Source organism: Ursus arctos, unplaced genomic scaffold (genome assembly GCF_023065955.2).
Source record: "Ursus arctos isolate Adak ecotype North America unplaced genomic scaffold, UrsArc2.0 scaffold_32, whole genome shotgun sequence".
Lineage (NCBI taxonomy): Eukaryota > Metazoa > Chordata > Mammalia > Carnivora > Ursidae > Ursus > Ursus arctos.
The window spans coordinates 11,614,748-11,642,556 of NW_026623008.1; the positions used below are offsets into that span (position 1 = coordinate 11,614,748).

Here is a 27,809-nt window from a genome sequence, read left to right on the forward strand (position 1 = left end):
CGTGGAAGCCTCAGTACTGTTACTGCGGGCTCTGAAGGCGCGGGCAGGGAATGCCCCCTCAGTCTGGCTGGCGATGGGCGGAGGCCAGAGCTTGAGCTTTAGACCTTCAAGGCCAGGCCAGGCAACACAAGCGAGACCACAGCGGGACTCTGCAGCTGAGTGTGGGCATTTCCCGTTATGCAAAAAGAGCGAATAATCCCTGTTTGCTGGGTTGTCCCGAGCAGCAAACCAGAACGTGCTGGAAAAGTTCTCAATCTAGTACCCGCCACCGGCAAGCGCGCAACAGTTTGACAGCGCTGCACGGCTCAGTGCCGCCTCCACCACACCAGGGCACAGGGACCCGCCGCGCCCTTCGCCCGGGGCTACGCGGGAACGCGGGCGGGGCGAGGCGGGCGCTGGCGCGGGTCCCTCCCGCGGGTCCCTCCAGCGAAGCAGCCTCTGACCCCGCCCCTCACTGGACACGCCCCCTGACGCGCCCCCGCCCTCCGGCCCCGCCCCCGACCACGCTCCGCCCCGCCCGGCCCGAGCGGCGGCGGCGGTGGCGGCGACGGCGGCGCGCGAAGGTAGGAGGCCGCGGGCGCGCGCTCCGGCGGGCGGAGGCCGCGGGGCTGAGGTGGCGGCGCGCGCGGGCGGGAAGGCGGGAGCGCGCCAGGGGGCGGGCCGGAGCCGCGGTCCCCAGGCCCTGGGGAAACCCTGCGCCCTCGTCACGTCCCCGCACCCCCCGGCTCTACGGGCGTCCTGCCTGCCCCCCGCTCCAGACCCTGCCGCGACTCTCGCGGGCTGGGGGCCGGGCGCGGCGGGGGCCTGCCGGGCTCGGCGGCCTAAGGCCCCGATGGGCGCCCCCGTGCCTGGTCCCCTCAGCCCGCCGGCTGGGCCGCCGCGGGAGGCCCTTCCCCACTGTCGCCACAAACAGCGGCTCCGGCGCTGCGGCTTCCTGTGGGCCCAACGCCGTCCCCGTTGTCCTCGCTCGGGAAGGCATTTCGCCCTCGCTGCGACCCGACGGCGTGCAAAGTAGCCCCATTTTACCGATGAGGAAACTGAGGCCCAGAGTGGTCAATTGAGTTGCCCTAGATGGCACAGCCTGTGCAGGGATTTGGGCCCTCCTCGGGGTTCTCAACATGGGGCCTACAGTTGGCATTTTGAATGGGCTCCGTCGTGATTTTTATGCAAACCCGAGAGGACTGGGCTCTGGGCTGATGTCTGCTCCCTTGGTGGCCAGTCTCCCCAGCTCCTCCTGGGACTGGGACTTGTCTGGGATATTGGGACACTGTGGGGCAGGATCCATCAGGATACCTTCTGTTTGTTTTCATCTGAGATTTCCTCTTTTCCTCAGCTGGGCTCACAGCAGGTGCTTAATAAATAAAAAGTCCGGAGCAGACCGAGGCTAAGGCCAGGCTGGGCTCCTTAGTCAGGAGCAGGGTTCAGAAAAGACCTCAGGAGTCAGAACTCCTCGATCTTGAGGCTTTGCCTGACTTAGCTCCTCCTCTCCCCAGGCTTTCTCTCAAGCCCTGGGGATGAGGGCCAGCCCTTGGACACTAGGCACCCTTCCCACTCAGGGGTCCCCTGTGGGGGTCGCTGTCAGGTTTTTACCCTGAGCTCCTGGGATGCAGCAGGTGCTGGCCACATGTTCCCTGGGGGTCCTTCTGGGATCCCAGTCTGTGGGTGACATCATTTATGGCCAGGACTTGCCCGATGTAACCCCCACCAAAACTCAGGGGAATTGTTTCTTTTTCTTTTCAATTTCTTTCATTTAGTTTCCTATATTATTACTTGTCTCTTAGCATTCATTCATTCAACAGCCGTTCATGGAGCGTTGGCTGTGGAGACAGCATTGAACAAGGCCAACTTGGTCCCTGTCCTCAGAGGAGACAGACAACATAGATGTTAGAGAAAACAGTGTATGACTATGGGCAGGGACCACTTAAGCTGCTAGGAGGTCAGCGTTAGCTCTCTCAGAGTTGATATTTTTGAGTCAAGATCTGGTTGACAAGCGGGAATCAGCCATGCAAAAGAGGGAAGAGCACTGCAGGCAGAGAAAGTGGCAGGTGCAAATGTTCCTGAGGTGGGAGTGTGCCTGATGTGCTTGGATGAGAATCAAGGCCAGCATGGCTATAGGGTGGCATGAGCAAGGGGGCAAAGAGAAGGGGATGATGAGGTGGGAGAAGTGGCCTGGAGCCAGATCCGGCAAGCCTTATATGCTGTGGCAGGACTTTGAATTTTGTTATTTTATTTTGAGTGTGATAGGAGGCAGTGTGTGTGTGTGTGTGTGTGTGTGTGTGTGTGGCAAGGGGGCATTGAGCCGAAGAAGGATGTGATCTCTATTGCGTGAGAACAGACTGGAACTGAGGGACAAGAGTGGAAGCAGGGAGACCTATGAAGAGCCATCTCAGCGGTGCAAGCACAAGATGGCAGCCGCTTATATAATACACGTCTGAGACCCAGGGTGGTGCTTGGCACAGAGGAAGCGCTACCTAATGGGAGCCATTGCTGTTATTGCTCAAAACTTTAGAACAAGGCATGCCTGGGTCTCACATGTGGCTGTAGCTCTTCATGCTGGGTAACTCTGAGCAAGTTATTTAACTTTGCTGAGCCTTAGTGTTGTCATCTGTAAAATGGGTAGAACAGTACTGACATCACAGGGCTGTCAAGAAGGTTAAAACAGATAAGGTACAGATGCAACGTTATGGGCAGAGGGCCGGGCTCATGGATGGTTCAGTGTTTTTGTTATAATTTCTAGTTGGCAGTAGGAGAATAAAGGCATAAGTGGGTAAGAACACAGGCGTGTTTGAAACTCAGGAGTAATCTCTGCGGGACTTTTTGGCTGGTTCCTGCTGCTAGATCTAGCAAACAGCAGGCTGGGAGGGTGGGCCAGGGTCCAGCAGGGGTGGGGAGGGAACATGTGCAAAGAGTGTCTCCTCTGTATTTATTCACAAAACAATGGATGAGATATGCTACTGGGTACCAGGCACAAGGTTCTAGAATGGGTACTGGAAAGAGCCCATAATACCAGCGGTAGTAATGGTAACACTAGTAAGAGCCAACACTTATGCACTATTTAACAGCATGTAATCATTAAGGTAACACTAGTTGATGTGACAGTGAAACTCTGAAATCTCAGAGACTTAAAAGAAGTTTATTTCTCATCCATGGAAAGTCCTGTTGGGTGTTTGGCAGGCGGCTTTCTACATGGCGACCCACGGACCCAGACCCCTCCAGCTTGTGGCTCAGCATTATTTCCTTCCAGCTTGTGGACAGGGAAGGAGATAAACAGTCCCTCATGGGAGGTTTTTACGGCCCAGGTCTGAAGTGGCACACATTCTTTCTATCTTAATTCTCCTGACCAGAACGTGATCGCGTGGCCTTATCTGACGGCAAGGGAGTCCCATCTCCTAAGAAGACTTGGAAATATGTTTTGGTGAACGCATAGCGGTCTCTGCCACACCACATCCAGGCACACAGCTAAGCATGGATCACCTCATTGAGTCCTCATGATAGAAACAGGCACCATTAGCGTCCCATTTTACAGATGAGGAAACTGCGGCTCAGAGAGGCGAAGTCACTGGCCCAGGTCACACAGCTGGTGGGGAGGCATAGCCAAGCCTGCAGCTGGATTTTGAAGCTATAACGTCTAGACTTTTCTACGAGGAATGCAATCACTGGTTCCAGATTTGGCTGTGGAGGTGGTGCACACAAGGGTTAGATAGGATCTCTTGGGATCTAGAGAACCCGGTCGGACTCTAGGTGGAGAACTCTGGGCAGAGCCGATGGTTCTGGCATCCTGCTCCCTTCTCCTGATCCCTTAGGGCACTGGGCTGGGGGAAGGCACAGAATAATTCAGTTCACCAAGCACATCTGGGGCCCCTCTGCCGGGCTGTGCAAGAAGGGGTGGAGATCCTGGCCCCGGGGGTGTTTGTGACCTCCCCCCTGCTCTGGTTATGGGTGTGCAGCCTATAGTGGGGACTTCTGGAGGGTGTCTGGAGGTGGGAAAATGGGAGTCCCGAAGTTTTATAGTGACAGCTCTCTGCCCCTGGCTGAGTTCACTTCTGTCTAAATTTGGCCGTGGTTGCCACGGCAACTTGGTGGCACTTACCTTTTTGGCCTGGTGCCCTGTTTCCTGGTTTTCCATTTGCAGAACGGACTTCCTAGTTGAGGATGAGGGGTGCAGCCTGACTGATGTGCATTTATGTAGCACCTGCTGCATCCCTGGGTCTGATCTAGACAGAGTAGTAGAGTCGTAAAGGGAAATGCCTGGCCTCGCCTTGGAGCCCTTATTGGGGGGCTGCCTGGCCCAAGTGGAATGAGCTCTGGGCTTACGCCTTCCCTGTGGCATGTCACTTTGAGTGAGTGAGAGCTCTAACCTCTCTAGGCCTTGGTTTTCTCATCTGGAAATGGGTTGAGGTGGGGATTTGATGAGCTACATCAAATATGCCTCCTCCGGGACATGGCACTTGGAGGGGCCACAGGAAGCAGGAGTGATGCTGATGAAATCAGGGACAGCTGCAGGCCATCTGCTCGTTGCTCACGCTGTGCCCGCTGGGGCTTAAACCCCCTTATACCTTTCAACCCACTGGATCCTCCGTGACTCTGCGTGGTAGAGGCTCTCAGTCCCATTTTAGAGATGAAGGAACTGAGGCTCAGAGAGGTACCTTGTCCAAGGTCATCATACTGCCGAGCAGTGGTAGAGCTGGGACTCCCATGTGACCACAGATAGGCCGCGCAGTCCAGAGTTTGGGGCCTAACTGCTTCAGGCAGCGTCCTTGCGGCAGGGCAGGAACCATGGGAGGTGGTGGGTGGACCTCTGGCCCTGGGGTACAGGGATGGTCCGTTTTGGATTTTCCAATGAGTGAAATCGGTATTTATCGAATGCTCCCAATGAGCCCGGCACTGAGTTACATGCCCTTTGTGCCCTCACGGTTTTTGGTTTAATCTCCCAGACAACTCCCCGAGATGGGTGCCAATATTATCCACATCTTACAAGAGGACAGTGAGGCTCAGAGAGGCAAAGTTGCTTTCTCAGAAGCACACAGCCTGTGTGTGTGGCTGGGAGTGGGGGTGAGGGGATGAGGGGATTCAGATCACTTGGTGTGGGCAATTCCACAGTCCCGATCTTTGCCCTGAACCTGTGGCGAAACGCCTTCCCAGCACCCTGGGAATACAGGCTTCGCAAATCACGTGACCCCCGTCTGGGTCAGCAAAGAAGGTCTAAGACTGGTCTTTCCCGCCTCCTGATACTGACCCCACCCCCTCGGCTTGGAGGGCTCTAGGACCCAGCAGCTAGGGCGGGTGAACAGTGTGTCTGGGGGCTGGGGGCACGGTGGGTCCTCAGCTCCGGGGCCCTCCTCTTCCTTCTCTCCATCCTTTCCCTTTCTCCCCTACCTCCTTTCCTCCCTCCTCCCCTCCCCCTCTTCATCCCTCCTCTTCCCTCTCTTCCCTCCCCTCCCCTCCTTCCCCAGCCCCTCCCCCTCCCTCAGCCCCTCCCACCTCGGTGGTCACATGGGGGCACCGTCGGGTTTAAGCCTAATCTGCCCTGTGCTCAGCACTGCGTCCGGCTGTGGGATGGGCGAGCTGTGCTGGTTTCTGGGGCCCTGGAAAAGGGCCTGGAGGGGGGTCTCCACAGCTTCCCCCCCATGAGTTTGGGGCTGGAAGAACCGTTGGAGGCCCAGCAGGCACTGGAGACCATTATCCAGGTGGGTCCTGAGGCCTGTGGCCACCCTGTCCAGGGCAGGGGAACATGAGTCTAGCAGGAGTGGAGGAGTGGTGGGTGCATCTTGGGGTCATGGCGTGGGAGAGGTGGGTTTGGGGTGCACAGGGGCCCCAGCTTGCAGCTCTCAGCCAGACTGGGGGTAGAGCCGGTGCTCAGGGCTCAACTGCTATGGCTCCCTTATCCCAGTGCCCCGTGGGGAAAAGGGGATCCCTGCTCCCAGATTTAGGGGGTGAGGTGACTTCTGCTAGCACAGTGGAATCCTCACCCATGTAGCGTTGGAGCTGGACTGGCGCCCCCGACACTGTGCTGCCCCGATGGGGTTTGTGAGTGGGCCATGCGGTTTGGTTCGCTTCTCTGGCCCTCAGTGGGGCCTCCTTCCCCGGGGCAGGGGGCACACAGAGTGCCTTCCCATGGGGCTGTTTGCCATTCTAACTCCCAGGTTTCCCTCTGTTTGGGGGATTTCCTGAGGGTCCCCTGGGCACCCACATCTTGGGAAGCAGACATTGTTCCTCTCCCACCCAGGCCAGGGAGCCCAGGGTCCCAGGTCCCCTTCAGAGCTTCTCTCCCCCTACCCTCCCCCCAGACCTTGGAGAGCAGCGTCCTGAGAGCAGGCCAGGAGAAGGGCCTGAGCGAGCAGGACCCAGCCCAGGACTCTCCCAGGACCGCCGGCCTGCCTGCCCGCATCCGGGAGATTGTCACCCGCAACCTCTCCCAGCCTGAGAGCCAAGGTGCTACTCTTCTTTCACCTTCCACAGACACTGCCTGCACCTCACCCCTCCTCATATCCCCCTTTCCTGCGGTCAGTGACAATAGTGAGTCACCATGAGGCCTGTGATGGAGGTGCCCATTTTACAGATGAGGAAATGGAGGCTCAGAGGTATATTTGCCCAGAGTTGTTCCCCATGTGGTGCTGTTAGACAGTGGGGATGAGCACCCCCTCCGGCAGCGCGTAGCAAAGACTTAGACCCAAACACCACGTTCTCTCCCAGGGAAAGAGTGAGCTGCCTGAACTTGAGATTACAGGGGGAGGGCAGCTCAGCTCAGCTCAGGACTTTGCAGAAGTCCGAGGGGTGGTACTGACCATCCCCCGCCCAGAGAGAGAGGCTGATGGGCCCCCATTCCTCCTGGTGGGTGGCATCCAAGGCTCATCTGTGGTTTGGGAGTCCGGGAAGGGCACACTCCGTCGCAGCTGGTGTATTTGCAGCTCTCCTTCGTGGTGTTTCTGGTGCTCTGGCCACAGTCCTTGTCCAAGCTCAACCTCCTTGGGAGGACCAGGAATGTTGGGGCCCCTAGGAGCTCCAGGCAGGGAGAGACTTAGAGAGCCCTCACCTCAGGCTGGAAGAGCCTAGAGGCCTGTGGTGTGTGTCCAGTTCTGGGATGGAAGGGGAGCCCATAGGACGGGGCGGGAGGGACACTTCTGCTTCTCCCTTTGGCCTTTTTTCCCCTCCTCGTCTTCCTCCTCCCTCTTCCTCTTGCTCTTTCTCTTCCCAACATGACCCATACTATCTCAAGCCCTGGCTTCAGAAGTTACAGGAGGCCCTTCCCTTAAGTGAGGCCTCCCTGCTCTCCTGGTCGGGTCTGGTTACCGTTCCACTCATTTCCAGAACAGCAAAACTGAGGCCCAGAGAAGAGTAACAATTGGAGAAGGAAGGAGCTAGAACTCAGGTCTAGTCCCCGCCTCCTAGATCGAGCCTCCCTCCCGCACATTCTGGGCCTGCGGGGGCCATCCTTCCACTGTGGTTGTGTCCACTCTAGTCTGGCTCTAGGCCTGTCTCTCTGCCCCCCACCCCCCGTTCTTCCACTGCATCCCCGCTCAGGGGCCCCATCCCTCTTCCCACCTCCGGTGATGTATGTAGTGGGAAGATGTCCCCCTGCACCAGCGGGGGCGGGGGGGAGCCAACCTCGTGCCTGTTGTCCCTCTCCAGCCCCGCTGCCAGCCCCAGAGATGGCATCAGTGCTGTCACTGCAGGAGGAGAACCAGCTGCTGCAGCAGGAACTGTCCCGCGTGGAGGACCTGCTGGCCCAGAGCCGTGCGGAGCGTGATGAGCTGGCCATCAAGTACACCGCGGTCAGCGAGAGGGTGGGTGCTGCCTGACGGCCGAGAGCTGGGCCAGGGTGCTCCCCTGCTGCGAGGGCCGGGAGACAGCCGGGCTGGGCCTGGGCACTGGGCTGAGGGTGGGCCCGGGGTCAGGCTGGCCTGGGTGCCGATTGTGGCCCTGCCAGCGTGAGTGGCCTGGAGCAAATCACCGTGCCCTCCCAGTCTGTTTTCTGTCGCGGGGATGCTAATATGTTGTGGGCTCCTGAGGAGTCAGCGAAGTGATGGAATAAAGTGCCTGTCACCAGGGTGTTTCATTCCTAACTGTCCCACACCTGCTTGGGGTGGGGGCCCAGAGAGTAAGGCCCCTAGAGGCCCCTGCCACCCCTCGAGTGTCTGGACATCTCTCTGTGCTCCCACGTACCTGGGTCTTGGGGTCTGTCCAGTGGTGGCTGGACACTGAGGCAGGCAGGCTGGGTGCCTGGCACAGGCAGTGTTCTGCCGGCCTTCTGGGGCAGCCGCAGACCTGCAGCCGCTCCCCATGGAAGTGAGACCTCAAAGCCAGGCCAGCCTCCTAGTCCAGACAGGACTCACATTCCCTGGGCACCTGTGCTGTAGGCTTGTGGGGACCCTAGGGCCTGGGCCAGGACTACACGTTTTTGGTGCGCCGTCTCCTTTGGGCCTCCGGGCTTGTGCGAGGCGACGCTAGGGAGTGGGTGGTGGCTGGAGGTTGGTGAGAGAGTCGCGCAAGGGAGGGAGTGTCTAGGTGGGAGGCGTGTGGGTGGTAACTGTTGTCGCAGCAACTACTGTTTATCGAGTGCTTACTCCGGGCCAGGCGCTTGCTGGTGCTTCACATCTGCTGCACCAAGGTTGAGGCCATCACGATGCTCAGTTAATAGAGGAGATAGCAGGCTCCGAGAGGGACAGCACCAGGCTTGGGGTTACACAGCCCGTGAAGGCTATAGGGCTCTCGACCCCCCACCCAGGGCTGTGCATTGCTCTTTTGTTTTCTGGGTGTAGGAAGAGACAACTGGGCTGGGAGTTCCAGGGGGGCAGTTGGAAAGCTGGAGGGACCTCAGAAATGACCCTCTGGCTATAACAAATGGGAGACTGAAGCCCAGAGCTGGAAGCTGGCCCCGAGCCCCCTGTGCGCTAGGCAGAGCCAGGTTAGCCGAGGATCCCTCGGCTGAGCCTGTCATGCAGGGGCTTGCATACTCCTGTGGGGAGGAGGGACATGCATTTATGTGTGTGGTTGGGCGGTGTGCAGACAGGCCCCCCAACTTGTCGAGACTTGTGGAGGAGCCGGGTGGGGGGCCCGGAGTGGTCCGTAGTGCTGGGGACAGTGCAGAGCTAGTTTTCCCAGGTTTGGCAGGAGGTGTGGAGGGGTGGGCTGGCCCGAGTCCCCTGTTGTTGGGGGTGACGGGGCCTTGAGCCAGCCCTCTTCCAGTTTAGCCCCCTCTCATCTTTTGGCCACTGGCACAGTGCCAGGCCCCTGGGGGCTGCCTCTTAAACGCTAGCTTCTGACTGACAAGGAGGCTGGCGCGGTCCGCCTAGCTGGCAGGGGAAGAGAACGAGAGGTGGGAGGTGGCTGGTTTCTTTTCTGCTAAAACACAGCTTCTGAGGCTGGGGCTGCAGCAGGCCAAAGGCTGGTTGGGCAGGGGGCTGCATTAGTCTGGAAGACTCCCTCATGGGGCTGGGGAGGCCCCTGAATAGCACATCGAGGGAGCCGGGCGTTTCATTTACTCGGTGTGAGGTGGTGTGAGTGAGGCCCCCCCACTACGGGCAGGGTTTGGATGAGAATGACCTCCAGGCCTGTCCTGGGGCAGGGCTCCCAGAGAACACCAGAGCCTGGAGATCACCTTATTACAGAGGGGGAAGCAGGCCCAGAGCAAGGGCTCGATAGGCCCAAGGTCAGTGGTGGAGCTGGGTTAAGACCCCAGGTCCAGGGCTCTGCCGTCCTGTGACACTCAGTCCCTGCTGTCCACTTGTTCCCATGGTACAGGGGGCAGGACCGGCCCGTGTGGCCATAACGGTTACATGGGGGCTGTTTGGAGGCCCGTCAGTGAGGTTGTTCTGACCCTTTCAGCCCTATGGCATCCCTGGGAAAAAGAAGTGGAGGTGAGGTCAGGATCTGTGTCCTGTTGACTGCATGTAGGGAAACTGAGGCAGAGGCTCCCCGTGGCCACCTCCCATGTCAGAAGGAGGATCTCACGGTCCCTGTGGAGCCCCTCCCCCCATCTTCCTGTCCCTGAGGAGCAGGTGTTGGGGGAGGACAGCTGGGAATGGGAAGGAAGGCATGGCCACGCCCCCCAGGGCTCCGCAGGACAGACCCCCTGGGCTCCCCCAGTGTCCATGGCAACCTGGATCCAGTGAATGAATGGGGGGTAGTAGGGCAGCGGTTGCTAAGGGAGACAGTAAACTTCTTTCATCCTCAGCGTGGTGACCCGCCTCTTTCCCTTTTGAATTAGAAGTTAAACTGAAAGGCTGTTTTGTGAGAGGTGAAGTTTGTGCAAAGGGCCAAGGTGTGGCCAGGAGTGGCCCGGGCCTGGCTGTGAGCACTGGGGAAGCCAGTGCCTGAACCCCCCTAAATCACAACAACAAATAGCACCTGGGTCACACAGATGGGCAAAGCACACAGAGCTGGGGCCCCAATCAGACGCCACCCGGACACACACACAGATGTCACATAGAAACACAAGTCCCCCATAGTGATACACTCCGGTTCATGGACCGGACACAGCATAAGTCCCACCCACGGCCAGACACCACACAGCCCCCCGCCTTCACAGCACATACCTCCCAGATGCACAGCTACACCCCCAAGCTACCCGATCCTGCAGACAACACATATGGTCTCACGTCTCGCGGACACGTACCGCCAGACGGAGGTCGCTGCATACCTGCACATGGCGTAGAGTTGCTGATACGCATGCCACAGACACGCGTGGAGCCCAGACACGCTCCCCAGCCCTGCTCACCCACTTACAGGTCTGCATGCAGACATAAACACGCATGAACGGGGGCGCCTGGGTGGCTTAGTCGGTTAGGCGTCTGCCTTCGGCTCAGGTCATGATCCCAGGGGCCTGGGATTGAGCCCCATGTTGGGCTCCCTGCTCAGTGGAGAGCCTGCTTCTCCCTCTCCTCCCCACCTGTGCTCTCTCTCACTATCTCTGTATTGCTCTCTCAAATAAATAAATAAAGTTAAAAAAAAAAACCCACATGAACACATGGGCACTCACTGAGGTTCCTGTGAAGGCCTAGACGCAAAGACACACAGGGTCCCATATGGAGACAAATGACAGAACACGGCCCAGCCACAGCCAGTGAGCTGCACCTGGGTCAATGCACAGCACACATGGTATCTCAGTAGCACCACGTTCAGATGGGGACACTGGGCCTGTCACCTGACTTAGGCAGACTCCATGCAGACACTGGTCATGGGCCTGCAGCCTACCTTCCAGGCAGAGGCCCTCAAGTGCTGCCCACCGGCCCCTCTTCATGGGTGGCACCCCAGTGGCCACTGTCGCCCTGCTCCAGCCCTGACCCCAGCACATGGGGTGGGGTGGGGAGAGGCCGGTTGTTAGCGTGGTTGGTGGCTCGTCGAGGGGCTCCCGGGCATACTGGGTGAATGTAGGCCCGGACAGCTGGCCTGGCCTGGTCCTGTTACTTAGCCAGGGTGAGAGTAGTTGCCCTTGCTGTTGGCTTCCCGGGACCTGGTGTGGGAGGGCATGTGGATGGCGTGCCTGGGCTAGCAGGCCAGGCACTGGGGAGGTAGATGGCGAGTGTGGGCCTGGGTCAGAATCAGCCAGGCGGGGCTGTCTTCCCCTTGGTTCTCCCTGGGCACTGTCACTCCTCTGTCAGTCCCGCTCATCCTCAGCTGCCTGCTCCTTCCTCCCTTCCCCAACAGCTCGAGGAGGCTGCAGGGCCCCCTGGGACCAGCAGGTGCCTAAGGGGTTAGGAGGCCCAGCCAGAGCAACAGTGATGACAACGCAGGCATCCAGGCACCCGGCCTGTGCTCACGGGTCTCACAGTGAACGGGCTGCCAGCTGCCTGGGGGTGGAGCAGGGCGCTGACAGCAGCTTCCCATAAGGTGGGAGGGGGAGTAACCTGAGGCTGGGCTGGGAGGAGAGGGTGTCAATAAGCATGCCCTAAGTTCGAGAGTGTGCCTCTTACAGAGCCCTGCGTATGTGGGGCGTGGGGGCGGGGCGGGGAGTTCATCTGCGTCACCCTGGGGATGTTTGAGACTGCCACTCGGCCTTATGTGTGTGCCTGTCTCTAAGCTCAGATATGCATGCGTATGTTTTTGCCTCTGAGTGTATTCACATATGCTCACGCGATTAATGCGTGATTCAACAGACACGCCACTGCTACTCTCCTGGGTCTAAGATACAATGGGGAACAAAAATCCAGGTTTTCCTGAGCTCACTTTGGGTGGGGGTGGGGAGACATGGGCATGTTGCTAATAATCAACCGCAGCTGGGTGAGGTGTTCGGCAGAGAGGCTCATGGCGCACCCACGCAAGTGCACAGAGGGCCTGTAAGGTTCCCCTCCCCCCCAACCCCGTGCAGTTTTGTTTTGCATGCACATGTTCGTGGGCCCACCTGCATGTGTCCACCCGTGCCTTGTCTGTGTGTCCATGCATGTTCAGCCCGTGTCTGTGCACAGCTGCATTACCCTGTGTGCACGTGCATTGCACCCTGGGCTTGCCCATATGTGCCTGCAAGGCATTGTGGGTCGGGGCCCAGCCTGGCATCCCCTGCAGAGTTCTGTGCCTGCCTTCCCGGGAGGCCCGGGCCTCTCACCCAGGGACCTTCCCTGCAGCTGGAGCAGGCTGTGCGGCTGGAGTCTGGGGAGCCGGAAACACCCGAGCCCAGGGGGCTGGTACGGCAGAGCGTGGAGCTGCGGAGGCAGCTGCAGGAGGAGCAGGCCTCCTACCGGCGCAAGCTGCAGGCCTACCAGGAAGGCCAGCAGCGGCAGGCCCAGCTGGTGCAGCGGCTGCAGGCCAAGGTCAGGGCCACCCACTCCTGCTCCTGTCCCCCCATGTGCTGGCTTTGCCCTGCTCTCCACCCCTGGGGCTAATCTTCCACTCCCCACCCATCCACAGACCCTCCAGTACAAGAAGAAGTGCTCGGAGCTGGAGCAGCAGCTGGTGGAGAGATCTGCAGAGCTGGAGCGGCAGAGGCTGAGGGTGGGTGCCGGGGTGGGGCGAGGCAGGCCCTTCCCTCTGTTGCCCAGGCTGATGCCCCACTTCTCCCACCCAGGACACGGAGCACAGCCATGACCTGGAGAGCGCCCTCGTCCGCCTGGAGGAGGAGCAGCAGAGGTGGGACGCTGCAGGGAGGGCGCAGGGCGGGCAGGGCTGTCCTCTCCTGCCATGTGCCCACCGGTCCCTTTTGCACCCCCCAGGAGTGCCAGCCTGGCCCAGGTGAACTCCATGCTCCGAGAGCAGCTGGACCAGGCGAGCTCGGCCAACCAGGCTCTGAGTGAGGACATACGCAAGGTGACTACCGACTGGACATGCTGCCGTAAGGAGCTGGAGCAGCGGGAGGCGGCGTGGAGGCGTGAGGAGGAGGTGGGCATGGGGGTTCTGGGAGGCCGGTGGGCCCAGCCTGACCTGAGGGGTAGGACTAAGGGGTCAGGAGAGGGAGGCCCTGCAGGCAGGTGAGCCCTTTAAGAGAAGTAAATAGTGGTCATCATAGTAGCTGGCCTTGCTTAGCGCGTACCACGTGCCTGGCGTGCATGTTCTCTGTTCCTCATAATACCTGTGTGTGGTAGGTGCCGTCATGCTCATTTTAAAGAGAAGTTAAGTAACCGTCGCACGATGATACCGCGATGCCCCTGGTAGCTGGGATGCAAACCTGGGTCTCCAGCACTTTCTGACCTTTGCGCAGCCCGTGGAGGCGTTGCAACCCAGTTCCCTGTGCGGGGACAGCTCCCCGCCTTCCCCTGTACGCTGGCTAGGCGCAGGCCCGTCCTGGGCCACAGGGCCTCCCGGGAGCATCCCATCGGAGTTGGGGAGGAGGCGGGGCGGGGCGGGGCGGGGCGGGGGGCGGGGCCGCCCTCACTCCGCCCTCACTCCGCCCTCACTCCTCCCGCCTTCCCTCCAGTCCTTCAACACCTACTTCAGCAGTGAGCACAGCCGCCTCCTCCTGCTCTGGAGGCAGGTTGTGGGGGTCCGTCGGCTGGTCAGCGAAGTGAAGATGTCCACCGAGAGGTGAGTGAGGCCCGGCTGGCGGAGGGACGGCCTGGGGAGACGCTGCAGCAGCTGGGAGACAGCCCCGCTTTTTAAGCTGAATTCAACTCAACTCAGTTGACCTGCAGTCCAACCCAACATACTTACTGTGTGCCAGGGCCTGTGGAGACACAGAAACAACTAGTAATAATGAACTCCCACCGCCATCGCGGCAGTCAGCATTTACTAGGTGTTTGCTCTGAGCTAGGCTCTTTGGCCATTTTATTTCTTCTGATATCTACGGTGTCCCCGTGAGGTGGGAACTGTAATGATCCCCGTTTTACAGATGAGGGCACGAAGGTTCAGAGAGGTAGAGTGACCTTCCCAAGGTCATACAGCGGTAAGTAAGTGGCCAAGTCAGGATTTAGAGCTCCTGCTTTTAATCCACTAGAATATTCGGGTTCTGCTACAGGACATCATAAACTCTAGTGATGAAAAGATATGGACTCCCAAAATTCTAGACGAGGAAGGGAGTGGTGAGTGACATGGAAATAGAACAGAGAATATCCCAGATTCTCAGAAGGATGGGAGGGTTGGGGAGGTCAAGGAAACACTTCATAGAGGAGATGGAATTTGCCCGGACCTCGAGGGCTGGGTAGGATTTTAACCAGCAGAGCCAGGGGCGCTCCAGGCAGAGGGAAGAGTGTGAGCAAAGGCTTGGAGGTAGGAGGACATGGCAGTCAGTGGGGCTGAAGCAAAAGGCAGGGGAAGGGAGGTCAGGTTGGGAGAGCCTCAAAGGTCTATGTCAGTAGGGGAGGCTGGTCCTGCTTGATCCTTGAGCAGGTGAGGCTGTGGGGAGAGCCGAGGCAGGCAAACCAATTCCTTTCCTTTTATGCATGAAAACTTTGTTTAATTATTGATCTTTTGTGAAAGTCATTGGATATTCAGTGTCCAGATTTCCAGTTGACTCATCATTGTCACAGATGAGTCACTTGTTGTCTTTATAATTTGTTTGAATTAGGACCCATAGATGCTCACCAAATGTGACTGGCTGACTTATCTTTTAAGTCTTTTCATTTGTTTGTTGAGGAAACTGGGACAGTTGGGGGCGCCTGGGTGGCTCATTTGGCTAGGGTCTGCCTTTGACTCAGGTCATGATCCCACTGTCCTGGGATCTAGCCCAGTGTCGGGCTCACTGCTTGGTGGGGAGTCGGCTCCTCCCTCCCCCTGCTCATGTGCTCGAGCTCTCTCCCCCCTCCCCCAAATAAATAAATAAATAAATAGAAGGAAAGTGGGACAGTTGTCCTAAGAGAGTCCCATAGTCTGGATTCTGAGGTGGTGTTTAACACCTTTGTCCCCTGTATTTCCTGTAAATTGGATGTTCGATTTAATTCTTTTTTTTTAAAGATTTTATTTATTTATTTGAGAGAGAGATAGCAAGAGAGAGCACGAGCAGGGAGGAGGCGCAGAGGGAGAGGGAGAAGCAGGCTCCCTGATGAGCAGGGAACCCAATGCAGGGCTTGATCCCAGGACCCCAGGATCATGACCTGAGCCAAAGGCAGCCGCTTAACTGACTGAGCCACCCAGGCGCCCCTGGATTTAATTCTTGATCAGATTCAGGTTGGGGTTTCAGGTACCCCTTTACTTATTTTCATTTTAAGATTTTTTTTTAAAGCTTCAGTGAGGTATGGGGCCCCTGGGTGGCTCAGTTAAACATCCAGCCCTTGGTTTTGGTTCAGGTCATGATCTCAGGGTCGTGAGATCGAGCCCCATGTCGGGCTCCACGCTTGGTGTGGAGTCTGCTTGGGATTCCCTCTGCCCCTCCCCCTACTCTCTCTCTCTCTCAAGTAAATAAATAAATCTTAAAAAAAATAAGAATTTCACGCTTTACTTTCGAATGACTCATATATTCACACCGTTCAAATTTCAAAAGGGTGTACAAAAGGGGAAAAGTCCCCCCCACCCCCCTCTGTAATTCCTGGCCCAGATGCTTCCCTCCCCTCCTGGAGGCGAGTGGTATGACCAGTTTCCTACATGACCTTCCAGGCTTATTTTATACAAGCAAATACAGCAGATCACACACACATACACACACACACACACACACACACTTTCTCTCTCTCTCTCTTTCTCTCTCTCGAGCGCACTTTCTTTCTCTCCCTGCCCCCCCCTTTGCCCCAAACTCTTGGTGGAATCTCGTCTTTGTGTTCTTGAAGATGCTGTCTTCACCTAATAGTTGTAACTGGGAGGCGGCTCCGTATGAAGCTCTGACGAGCTTCCCCATTTTTCTTGGCTATGGACTATTCCATTGAATGGATAGACCCCCTTTATTTAACAGTAACCCTCTTCTGGGGCGCCTGGGTGGCTCCATTGGTTAAGCGTCTGCCTTCAGCTTAGGTCATGATCCCGGGGTCCTGGGATCGAGCCCCACATCGGGTTCCCTGGTCAGTGGGGAGCTTGCTTCTCCCTTTCTCTCTGCCCCTCCTCCCTGCTCGTCCTCTCTCTTGCTATCTCTCTCTCTCAAATAAATAAGTGAAATCTTTTAAAAAAATGGTAGCCCTCTTTTGATGCACATTTATTTATTTATTTTAAGATTTTATTTACTTATTTGACAGAGAGAGAGACAGCCAGCAAGAGAGGGAACACAAGCAGGGGGAGTGGGAGAGGAAGAAGCAGCCTCCCAGCAGAGGAGCCTGACGTGGGGCTCGATCCCACAACACCGGGATCACGCCCTGAGCCGAAGGCAGACGCCTAACCGCTGTGCCACCCAGGCGCCCCTTGATGCGCATTTAGGTTGTCCCCAGTATTTCTCACACGAGCAGTGCTACAGTGGATCACCTTACACACAGGTCCCTTTCCTTGCATTGGGCCGTATCTGTAGGATAAACTCTTAGGGGTGTAGCTGGTGGGTCAAAGAGCCTATCCATTTATAATTTTCAGAGCTCTTCCTTATTGCCCTATGTTGTGGTTACACCCGCTTACCCTCATGCCACCGGTGTCGAGGAGGGCCTGTTTCTCCAGAGCCTCACCTACACTGTGTGTTATGGGACTTTCTTTTTTTTCCAATCTGATAGTGACATCCCACTCATCCCACTGTAGCATCCTGATATCGTTTTAATTTACACTTGGGAGCCTGCCCCCATCCCCTGCCTATCCTGTGCTCTCTCCCCCAGGGACCTGCTGCATTTGGGAGGGGAGCTGGCCCGGACCTCGAGGGCCATCCAGGAGGCGGACCTGGGGCTGAGCGCCGGCCTGCGGCTGGCTGAGAGCCGGGCCGAGGCGGCCCTGGAGAAGCAGGCGCTGCTGCAGATGCAGCTGGAGGAGCAGCTGCGGGACAAGGTGCTCCAGGAGAAGGACCTGGCCCAGCTGCAGGCGCAGAGCAACCTGGACAAGGCCAATCTCGGTGCCAGGTGGGTGCCTGGCAGGCAGCGCAGGAGGCAGGCGTCCCTGTAGAGCCTGCATCTGGGGATGCAGGGAGGAACGAGTGACCGGCGGTCCCTTGAGAGAGCTCAGCCACTCTGCTGCGACACCCTATGTGACAGAGGGGGAGACTGAGACTCAGGGGGGCTCTTGTCCAGGGCACACGAACAAGCAGTTTAACCACTGATGCTAGAACTGATGCGCTTAGCTCCTGAGACCTGGCCGAGCCCCAGAGTGCCCTCCCATGATGTAAAGCGAGGGGCATCCTCATTCTCCTTTTACTGGCGAGCAGTCAGAGGTCCAGAGAAAAGTGACTTGCTCAAGGTCACACAGCTAGGGACGTGGATGCTAGGGTCCCTCCCTGAGGTTTGGGAAAGCATGAAGGACACAGAGCTGGTGGGTTGGAGGAGAAGGTGGGGTGGGTCTCCCCTTCCCCTCTGTTACTGCCCTCCCTCCAGGGTGACAGAGCTGGCCCTGACAGTGGAGCGCCTTCAGAACCAGAATCTGGAGAAGGATCGGGTCAACAAGGCCCTGACCGAGAAGCTCGAGGCCTTGGTGAGATGCAGCTGCCCCCGAGACGTGGAGGGCGGGATCGGGAGACAGAGCAGATCTGTGGATGAGGGCCGTGTTTGGTTGGGCCACCCTTAGCATCCCATTTAGACTCAGTTTCACCCCTCATTCACTGAGCACCTAGTGTGTGCCAGGCTTAGTGTGGGTACCTGGTGTGTGCCAGGCTTAGTGGTAAGTATGTTCACCTCCTTTATCCTATTTCATCCTCTCAGCAGCCTTGTAGCATGATTCCCGTTACACAGATGAGGAAACTGAGGCCCAAGGGGAAATACTTGTCCAGAGTCTCAGAGCCAATAAGCTGGGGCTTGAACAGATGCCTGTGTGCTGCCAGCCCAGGGCTCCTTCTCTTGGAGCTCAGCTGCCTTCCCCAGAGAGGGACACCCTTCAGGGGTGCTCCCTGGGTTGGTCATCCTTCTGTGTGGGCCCTGGCCTGGGTTCTGTGTCCAGCTCTCCTCCAACAGTGCGTGTGACCTATTTAGTGCCCTGGTCTGTTTGGTGAGGGCACTGGGGCTGTGATGGGGTCTACCAAGTGGCAGGCCTATGGGCATGGCTTTAGAGGCCACCTGATGGGCAGGGCCTCCAGGGAGGGAGATGCCCGTGGAGTTTCAGGCTAGGGCAGAGACTGTGACCACTGTTTCTTTGTCTCCCCACTATCACTCCAGGAATCCCTGCGGCTCCAGGAGCAGACGGCCCTGGAGACAGAGGACGGAGAGGGGCTGCAGCAGACCCTGAGGGACCTGGCACAGGTGTGAGGTGGGAGGGAGCCCCGAGCCGGGCAGGGCCAGGCAGGCTGGGAGCACCACCCCTCTGGTGGGTTTGAGTTAAACTGCAAGTGGTTGGGGGCCGTGGGGACCCAGGCTGCTGCTGTTGGACACCCCAGCTAGTTGAGCCTGGCCTCCACCCTGAGGGGAGCCCCAGTCCGAGAGGGGAGGCACTGCCCATTCCAGGCCCGTCTGTGAGAGCCGCCCGATCACGCCGTAGTAATACATGGGAGACTTCACCAGCCTGCTGCGGGCTGTGAGCCTCCAGGGGTAGAATCGGGAAGACCTGTAGGAAGGGAGCTTAGAGTGTGCTGCGGAGTGTGCGGGGAAGCCGGACACGTGGCCCCCGCGACCCCACTGCCTTGCCTGGGCTTCTCGGCCCGACCCCGCGGCCCCCTTCTCAGTGGCCTCCCCCCACCCCACCTCAGGCCGTCCTGTCGGACATGGAGAGCGGTGTGCAGCTGAGCGGCTCCGAGCGCACGGCGGACACGTTGGACGGCAGCCTGCGGGGGCTCTCGGGTCCCCGGACCCCCTCCCCGCCGCGGCGCTCCTCGCCCGGCCGCGGCAGATCCCCGCGCCGAGGCCCATCGCCGGCCTGCTCCGACTCCTCCACGCTCGCCCTGATCCACTCTGCCCTGCACAAGCGCCAGCTGCAGGTGCAGGTAGGAGGAGCCCCAGCGCCCTGCAGGGCGGCGCCAGAGTCCCGGGGACCCGCTTTGGGCCACTCGGGGCGGAGCCAGTGTCGTGGGGGTGGAGCCCGAGCGTTTGGGAGTGGAGCCAGAGCCCTGAGGAAAGAGCCACTGAGTCAGGCAGGACCCATGGAAGTGGCTGAGAGCGAGGAAGCTGATCTGAGCCCAGAGTGGGAGGTGCTTGGGCAGCGGGCGGCGGAGCCTGGGACAGAGCTAGAGTCCTGGTATAGATTGTGGGACAGACAGAGCCAGGACCCCGGGAAAAGGCCCTGGGGGAGCAATCAATCTAGGATGAGAGGAGCTGGGGAACTAGGGGCAGCGAGGAGGGGAGGGGGCCGGGGGGGGGGGGGGAGAGTCAGAACCCGGATGCAAAGGGGAGGAGCCTGGGAGCCCTGGGGTAGTCCGAATACACGAGAGGACGGAGTGTGCGTGGTAGTTTGTCTGGGGCTTAGGTCGGAGTGGCCAAGGAAATGGAGGCTCCGAGCCCTGGCAGAGCGCTCAGAAGGGCGGTAGGGGCACAGGGAACGGGAGTGGAAACCTAGTCTGTGAGGCTTAGCCCCCTTCTCCTTCCCCGGGCCTAGGCTGCAGAGTAGGCTGGTGTACATCTCTGGAGTGAGCAGAGAGTAGGGGGCGCTCCGGGAGCTTCCTAGGGCTCCCCCAGACTCAGTGGTTCCCGTGCCGCAGGACATGCGTGGGCGCTATGAGGCCAGCCAGGACCTCCTGGGCGCCCTGCGGAAACAGCTCAGTGACAGCGAGTCTGAGCGCCGCGGCCTGGAGGAACAGCTGCAGCGTCTGCGGGACAAGTCCAGCGGGGCCACCCAGGCTCACGAGGATGCCCAGCGCGAGGCCCAGCGTCTGCGGAGCACCATCGACCTTCTGAGCAGGTGCATGAGGGGTCAGAGGTGGGGCCTGGATCTAATGCCAGCCCGAGCCTGTAAGCGTGTGGATTGCACTAACGTGGTCATCACTGGCTATGTATGTCCGTTTAAATTAATTGAGCATTATTGGGGTGCTTGGGTGGCTCAGTCCGTTAAGCATCTGCCTTTGGCTCAGGTCATGATCCTGGGGTCCTGGGATCAAGCCCTGGGTCAGGTTCCCTGCTTTGTGGGGAGTCTGCTGCTCCCTCTGCCCCTCCCCCTGCTCCTGCTCTCTCTCTCTCATTAAGAAATAAATAAATAAAATCTTTAATCATTTTAAAAAGTAAGAGTTCAGTCCTTCAGTTGTCCTCACCACATTTTAAGTGCTCGTTAGCCACAAATGGCTGTAGAACATTTCTGTCGTCTCAGAGAGTTCTATTGGCAGTGCTAAGAAGTTATCTACTCTCAGCTCCTGGTTATTTTTGTTGTTTTGTTGTTGCTGTTAACTGTAGAATAAAAAGTTTGAAAAATGAAAGGGGAAATAAAAAGGCAGGATCTTGTCACAGCCTAATCCCGGTTAATGTGCTGGTTCTGCGTCCCGTCGTGTTCCTGGCAGAGAGGCAGAAGACGCTTCTCGTACACCTGCCGTGTGCCGGGCTCATGCCAGGCGCTTTACGTGTATTATCTCAGTGAGTCTTCCCGTGAAACTCATGCACTTCGGAGCTGTGACTGTCCTGAGCTTGTGAGACTTGTCCAGGCTGACACAGCAGTGTGGCTGGGGGTAAAATTGGAATTCAGGTCCTCTGACAGCAAAACCAGAGCTTCCTGTGCCTCGGGAGAGGGCTTTTACGTAGCTGCGTACACAGTGAACGCCTCATTTGCACGGTGCTGTTTTAACGTCGTGTTGTGTGGTTTCTCCCAGCTACCGCCAGCCTTAGTTAGCATCTAGTACACATTCGGGCTGCCGCTTCGAGGGAAGAGGTGGGGCCGTGGAGGCGCAGCCAGCAATCAGCCCTCAGCTTGAGCTAAAAACCCCAGCTGGCTCGGAAGGGGGGGCGGTGACAGATACACATGCCTCCCCCCCTCCTCCTTTGCTGTGACTGCTGGAACTGGGAGAGAAGGCAGCACTCTGAAAATCTCCAGAGTTCCCAGTTGCTGCCCCCTCCCTTCCCTGCTGGCTACCACGTGCTGCTGGCCTGTGCAGCAGGAAGTGTGGCATCTGGACACGCCCAGCTCTGTCTTCCAGAATTGAGGGGTTCAGGTGCTCTAGGGGCATTTCCTGGTCATATGGACTAGCAGAGCTGGCAGCAAAATTGCCTGCGACTGTCCCGGAGCCTAGCCTGGCCTCTCTAACCTGGAGAGGTGGAGTGCTTGGGAATAATGCCAGTGCCTCCATCCGTCCCACTCGGCCTCCGAGTGGGTGGGTTGGGGGAGAAGGAAAGCTGGGTGTCCTCCCCTGGGAAGAGTCGGCTCCGAGGAGATGTGGATGAAGTGAGTCACCCATGGATGGGGACAGGGAAGGCTTCCTGGAGGCAAGTGCCTTCGAGGTTGGAGGATGTGGCTCATGCTAGGACAGCAGCATGACCTTCTTCCCTGGGGGGGGCAGCCCCAGCATCCCCTTCAGCCCCCGCTTGTCTCGTCCTGCAGGGAGAAGGACGGCCTGGCCTCCAGCCTGCAGGCGGCCCAGCAGCAGGCCGAGGAGCTGCGGCAGGAGCGCGAGAAGCTGCAGGCGGCCCAGGAGGAGCTGCGGCGCCAGCGGGACCGGCTTGAGGAGGAGCGGGAGGACACGGCGCAGGACTGCACGCGGACTCGCAGGGAGCTGGAGCGCAGGCGAGTAGCTTCTGGTCTCCCTGCCAGGGCCGCCAAATGGCCCTTGGGGCTCCCGAAGGTATCCCTGGGGGCCACGGAGGACCCACGCCTCCGACCATCTTGAGGAATCTTCACGGCCTCTGATGTAGGGTCTTCCAGTCAGCTCCATTTCAGGAAACAGGCTCGGGGAGGTCGAGTCACTTCCCTGGGATCAGAAGACTGCTGTGAGGGAGGCGTGGACTAAAATGACAGTAGTAATATTCGTATTATTTTTTAAATGGAAAGTTACACTAATAGTATTAATAATAATATTACCAAGTGCCGGACTCCATTTTAAGCACTGACATTCTCTTGTTCAGCCTTCATGGTACCTCCGTGATGGAGGACCCGTCACTATCCCCATTTTGGGGATGGTGAAACTGAGGCACGGGAGGGTCATGTAATTTGACCAAGGTCACACAGCCAGTTGGTAGAAGAGCCAGGATTCGAACCCAGGCATTCTGCCTGCAGAGTTAACCTCTTCCCCGCTGCCCTGCTTTGTCTTCTGAGGCGTGAGTCGCGGTGGTGTTCAGTACGTTGTGGTAGTGGGGGTTATTCATGTCTCTGCAGCTTTGGGGAGGTACGTCACGCGCTGTTTTAAGCACTCCGTGGTCAGTAGGTCCTGTATCCTTATAACAACTTCATGAGGCAGCTGTTACCCCATTTTGCAGATGTGAAAACGGAGGCCTGGAGTCACAGAGCCCAAAGCAGAGGGCTTGGCTGTTCTTGGGAGTGAGGCTCTGGCCTCCAGGGCTCCTGTCTCAGGCCTGGCCCGCACCCTCTGTCCCACAGCCACAGACAGCTAGAGCAGCTGGAAGCAAAGCGCTCGGGGCTGGCCAAGGAGCTGGTGGACGTGAGGGAGGCGCTGAGCTGTGCCACGCTGCAGCGGGACATGCTGCAGGCTGAGAAGGCCGAGGTGGCCGAGGCGCTGACCAAGGTGGGAGCCCGGGTGCTGCACGGCCCCAATCCTACCTCTCCCCCGGGCCCCAGGCCTCCTCACTCTGGCCACAGACTGACCCCTGCGTCAGGTTCACCTCTGACCCAGTGCACGGGCTGATCCCTTCCGCCCGGACCACAGGCTGACCTCCGACCCCAGCCATAGTGAACTGACCTCTATTAGTGGTCCTGTCCTTGCCTGTCCGGATGCTCCTGCGGCAGTGCCTGTCGTTCAGGTCATCCCATCCCATCTCTGGACGCAGGTCCTGGGGACTGTGAGAGCTGGGGGCACTGTCCTTGGCGGGTACCTGCCCCACCCCTCTAGTCTGGGTCCTGAGCAGTGCCTCCCCAGACCCCACCCTTTGGGACCCTCTGACCCTGGCGTTGCCCTGCACGAGCCGGGGTTCCGCTGCTCCCGCACAGCTGTGCCGTGTGCGGCTTCTTTTGAGTAGCTTCGAAGGCAGCAGGCCTTCCACGGGTGGTTTTCTGTCTCACGTTGTGTCTCCCCGCCCCCCACCCCACCATCTCAGAAGGGCCCGTCTCTCTGCCTCTCGTTTCTCCCCACACTCCTGCATCCATCTCTCCACCTTCTCCCGTCCCGTGTCTCTGCGCGTCTTTTCCTGCCTCTCCCCGGCTCCCCTCTCTCTCCATCTCTGCCCTCTGACTGTCCCTGGACACCCTGGTCCCGCAGGCAGAGGCTGGCCGTGCGGAGCTCGAGCTCTCGGTGACCAAGCTGAGAGTGGAGGAAACCTCTCTGCGCGACTCCTTGTCCAAGCTGAGTGCCCTCAACGAGAGCCTCGCGCAGGACAAGCTGGGTCTGAACCGCCTTGTCGCCCAGGTATGCTGGGTGCCGGCGGGCCCCCCCTGCCTCGCCCCCCACCCCCTGCGTCGGTGCATATCTCCCCGTACCCCTTTGGCCCTGCACCTGTTGTGGTCGCTGCCCCTCTTTCTGTCTCTCTTCTCTTCTGACTCCATCTGTATCTTCTCTCATGTCTGAGAAAGAAGCTCCGTGGGCCCTCCTCTCCACTGCCCCCTCCTCAGTGTCCATATGCCCAAGGGACCGCCCCTTACCCCCAGGGGGCCTCCCCTGGGCCGGCTATGGTGGGTGGGTGGGGGGAGAGGAGGGGGCATCCTTGGTCCTGGGTGGGACCCCCTTCCGCAGTTGGGGGGCTGAGCCGACCTGCTCCTTCGCTTCCATCTGGCTGCCCCAGCTAGAAGAGGAGAAGGCAGCCCTGCTGGGCCGCCAGCGGCAGGTGGAGCAGGAGGCCTCCCTGGCGCGGGAGGAGCGGGAGCGGCTAGAGCAGCTGCGGCTGGAGCAGGAGGTGGAGCAGCAGGGCCTGGAGGGCTCCCTGCGCGTGGCAGAGCAGGCCCGGGAGGCCCTGGAGTTCCAGCTTCCCACGCTGCGCCGGGAGCGCTGCCGGCTGCAGGAACAGCTGGCCCAGGTGGGTGTCTGTGGGGGTGGGAGCAGGAGGGAGCAGGTGGGAGGGGCCTTCAGGCTCCCAGCCCCCTGCATCCTGTCCTGATTGTGGGTTTAAATCCAGCCCTCCCTTTGCTAGCTGGGAGCCTTGGGCAAGCTACCCAACCTCCCAATGCCTCAGTCGCCTGCTCTGTAACATGGGGCTAATAGTTCTTATCACAAAGGATGGTTCTGACGAGTACACCCTCGTAAGCACTTGGTAGATGGAGGAATCACCACTCGGTAAAACATCATGACATGATGCTAGATGGAGAATTTTGGAAATGGAATCTTAGACTTTTTAGAACATAGCTGGAAGGCACCTTAGGGCTTTAGGCATCCAGGGGCCTCTTTCAGTGTCTGTGCTAGAGGGCCCAGGTTCCTGGGAAGGGGCCTAGGGGATGGGCCGTGGGGCACAGGGAGCAGGGCTCCAGGTCTCCACTCCGAGTCTGTTTGGTATATTCAGCTCCTCCAGAAAGTTACGCCCCAGACTGCGTGAGGACGCTTATGTATTTTTGTACGCGTGTACGTCGCACGTCCAGAGAAGGCTGTGATTTGTCCCAAGCACACAGAGCACATCAGGGCAGAGCCTAAGCTTGACCCCAGGTCTCCCACCAGCCCGGCCAGGGCTGGGTTGGGCTCAGGGTTAGGGTGCTGCTTGGTGAGCAGCTGGGAGATTCGGGGAGTGGCGCTCACAGGGCCCGGGCGGGGGCCAGCTCTCCCGGCAGCTGAGCGGGCGGGAACAGGAGCTGGAACAGGCACGGAGGGAGATGCAGCGGCAGGTGGAGGTGCTCGAGCGGGCAGCCCGGGAGAAGGAGGCGCTGGCCAAGGAGCGGGCCGGCCTGGCGGTGCAGCTGGCGGCAGCTGAGCGAGAAGGCCGGACCCTGTCGGAGGAGGCCACTCGCTTACGGTAAGGCCCTTGGGCTCCGCCCAGCCCACCCTGGGGAGGTCTGCCCGGGGCCACACTGTGACCAACCACACCCTGGCACTGGCCCACAGGGACAGTTACTTAGGAGCCAGGCTTGCCAGCATGCCCTAGCTCGGGCCTCGGCTTCCCCAGGGAGCGTGGGCCTGGCTGAGCAGGTAGACTGGCACCCGGCCCATGGCTGGCCACACCCTGGGAGTCACAGTTTCCTGGGGCCCGGGAGGCTGAGTCCCAAGGCCTCAGGGATCGCGTGTGCTGCAGCCTGGAGAAGGAAGCCCTGGAGAGCAGCCTGTTCGAGGTGCAGCGGCAGCTGGCACAGCTCGAGGCCCGCCGAGAGCAGCTGGAAGCCGACGGGCAGGCCCTGCTGCTGGCCAAGGAAGCCCTGACTGGTATGGGGGCACGTGGGTTGGGGGTGGGGAACTCCAGGTTCCAGCTCAGGCCATAACCTGTCGGGTCCTGGGGTCTCCGGAAGTTGGGAGCACTGGCTTTGGAGTCTGGCTGACCTGAGTTCCAGTCCTGCTGCTGCCACTTAGATCCGAGCTTTTTCGGGCAAGCCCCTTCCCTGTCTGGGCCACAGGTTCCTCATCTGACAGTGAGAGGTGATAGCACTGTCCTTCTAAGGCTGTTGCCAGGATGAGGTGAGAAAAGCACGTGAAGACCTTGGCACAGTGCCTGGCTCGGCCAGCGGTGGCTGTTTCTCGTCACCAGGGTGCTTAGAGAGGTTGGAGTTCTGTGCAGAGCCGTGGACTCTCTCAGCCCCACACTCCCAGCCCCGCTTCCCTCCACGTTCCCTGCCCAGTGTCTGAACTCAGGGCTTTCTCTTGCTCAACAAGCGTGGATTAGGCAGCCACTTGGGCCGTGAAAATTAACTTTCCCGTCCACCTCCACCTGAGCCACACAGACCGAGGCAGGGAAATGCCGACAGAGTCTCTGGCGGGCTTCCGACCCAGGAGATGGCTTCTAGATTGGTCCATAGCGGGGTGTGGCTTCCATGGTCACGTCCATTAGTGCTGACAGCCCACCAGGCCTGTTTATGGCAATCAGTCATCGGAGGAGATGCTTTATGGAGAGCTATGCAGCTTTGGGGAATTTCCTGTCTCCTCTGAGCCTCCGTTTCCTCCTCTGTAGATTGGGCACAAGATAAGGTACCTTTGTGTTATCATGAAGCTGCACTGAGAGTAGATCTCTCATGTGCTCAGCCAAGAGTCTGACCCCTTGTAAGCACTCAATCCATAATGGGGGCGGTTATATTTTTGCTAACCTCCCCATTGAGGGGGTCTTCCTCTTGTCATTTCATTCCTTTGATGCCATTCCAGCCAGGTAGGGAGGGGGACAGGGCCAGTGGAATCACGTGGCAGATGGGGAAACAGGCCCCAGGAGGGCAAGAAGCTTCTCCAAGGGAACACGGCCTAGATCCAAGGTGGGCCCTCTCCCCTCTGGGATTTTGCCCGCATGGCTCGTCTGGTTTGAGTCCCAGTCCTGCCCCCTCCTCCCATCCCTCCTGTGCAGGGGAGCTGGCGGGCCTGCGGCAACAGATGACAACTGTAGAGGAGAAGGCAGCTCTGGACAAGGAGCTGATGGCCCAGAAGCTGGTGCAGGCTGAGCGGGAGGCCCAGGCCTCTCTCCGGGAGCAGCGGGCAGCCCACGAGGAGGACTTGGAACGACTCCAGCGAGAGAAGGTTCGGGCAGCTGGTTGGGGCAGGCAGGGCTCTGAACCAGTGTCTCCTCTGTGACTTCGGAGTAAAGACCACTCTGGAACCTGAGCACATAGAAAGGCATAGGGCCTGGTTCCTAGAAGACAGAACAGAGCTATTTAAGAACCCTGGGTCTAGAATTTCATTGCCTGGGTTTGGACCTGATCTTGGCCACATCCTGGTTAGGTTACCTAGAGTGCCTTCATTTCCCGTCTGTAACAATGGGGACGATGATACTGTGGAGTATCGTGAGGATGAGGGGAGATAATCCATGTAAAGGGTTTAGCATAGTGATTGACACTTCATAAGTGCTCCACTGTTATAATGGCGCTGAGATACGGTCCAGAGCAGGCCTCGGGGCAGGGGACCCGAGTCACCCATGTCGGACAGGGCTGCCTCTGACAGAGGTTCGGGCTGTCCTTTATGACCATTGGGGTACCAGGCCCCATATAGTCTTCTTGGGTTTGGGCAGATAGTATCTCACTTCTCCAGCAGGTGGCAGCAAAGTATTCGAAGAAGGAGCACTTGTGTGTACTTCTCACAAAGTTGCTAGGGCCTAGGGCTGGGGCCAGGTACCTGCCTGGGACCCCGAGGGAGCCTTTCTTTCCCTATGGGTTCTACCTACCCACCCACCCACCCACCCATCCAGTCCCCAGGGAGCCAAATTCCTGTGTCCTCTCTAACTCCTCCTGCACCTTCTCACTTGGCCCCTTAAGGTCACCGAATCTGTACTCTTCTTCTA

The 27,809-nt window shown here is 58.8% G+C and overlaps 1 protein-coding gene across 1 annotated transcript in view; it reads left to right on the forward strand.

Moving 5' to 3' along the window:
- The first annotated feature begins 5,517 nt into the window (after nt 1-5,517).
- The window catches only part of CROCC (ciliary rootlet coiled-coil, rootletin), a 42,132-nt gene continuing 19,840 nt past the window's right edge, over nt 5,518-27,809 (forward strand). Inside the window, exons 1-20 of the mRNA XM_026519740.4 lie at nt 5,518-5,687; nt 6,288-6,432; nt 7,630-7,784; nt 12,561-12,746; nt 12,844-12,927; nt 13,001-13,062; nt 13,146-13,311; nt 13,847-13,953; nt 17,085-17,321; nt 17,790-17,886; nt 18,564-18,647; nt 19,091-19,324; nt 20,036-20,235; nt 21,856-22,038; nt 22,849-22,993; nt 23,684-23,830; nt 24,204-24,434; nt 25,165-25,358; nt 25,635-25,762; nt 26,883-27,052. Of these exons, the coding sequence (XP_026375525.2) occupies nt 5,628-5,687; nt 6,288-6,432; nt 7,630-7,784; nt 12,561-12,746; nt 12,844-12,927; nt 13,001-13,062; nt 13,146-13,311; nt 13,847-13,953; nt 17,085-17,321; nt 17,790-17,886; nt 18,564-18,647; nt 19,091-19,324; nt 20,036-20,235; nt 21,856-22,038; nt 22,849-22,993; nt 23,684-23,830; nt 24,204-24,434; nt 25,165-25,358; nt 25,635-25,762; nt 26,883-27,052 (3,015 nt within the window). The 5' untranslated portion in view covers nt 5,518-5,627. The remainder of the gene's footprint in view (nt 5,688-6,287; nt 6,433-7,629; nt 7,785-12,560; nt 12,747-12,843; nt 12,928-13,000; nt 13,063-13,145; nt 13,312-13,846; nt 13,954-17,084; nt 17,322-17,789; nt 17,887-18,563; nt 18,648-19,090; nt 19,325-20,035; nt 20,236-21,855; nt 22,039-22,848; nt 22,994-23,683; nt 23,831-24,203; nt 24,435-25,164; nt 25,359-25,634; nt 25,763-26,882; nt 27,053-27,809) is intronic.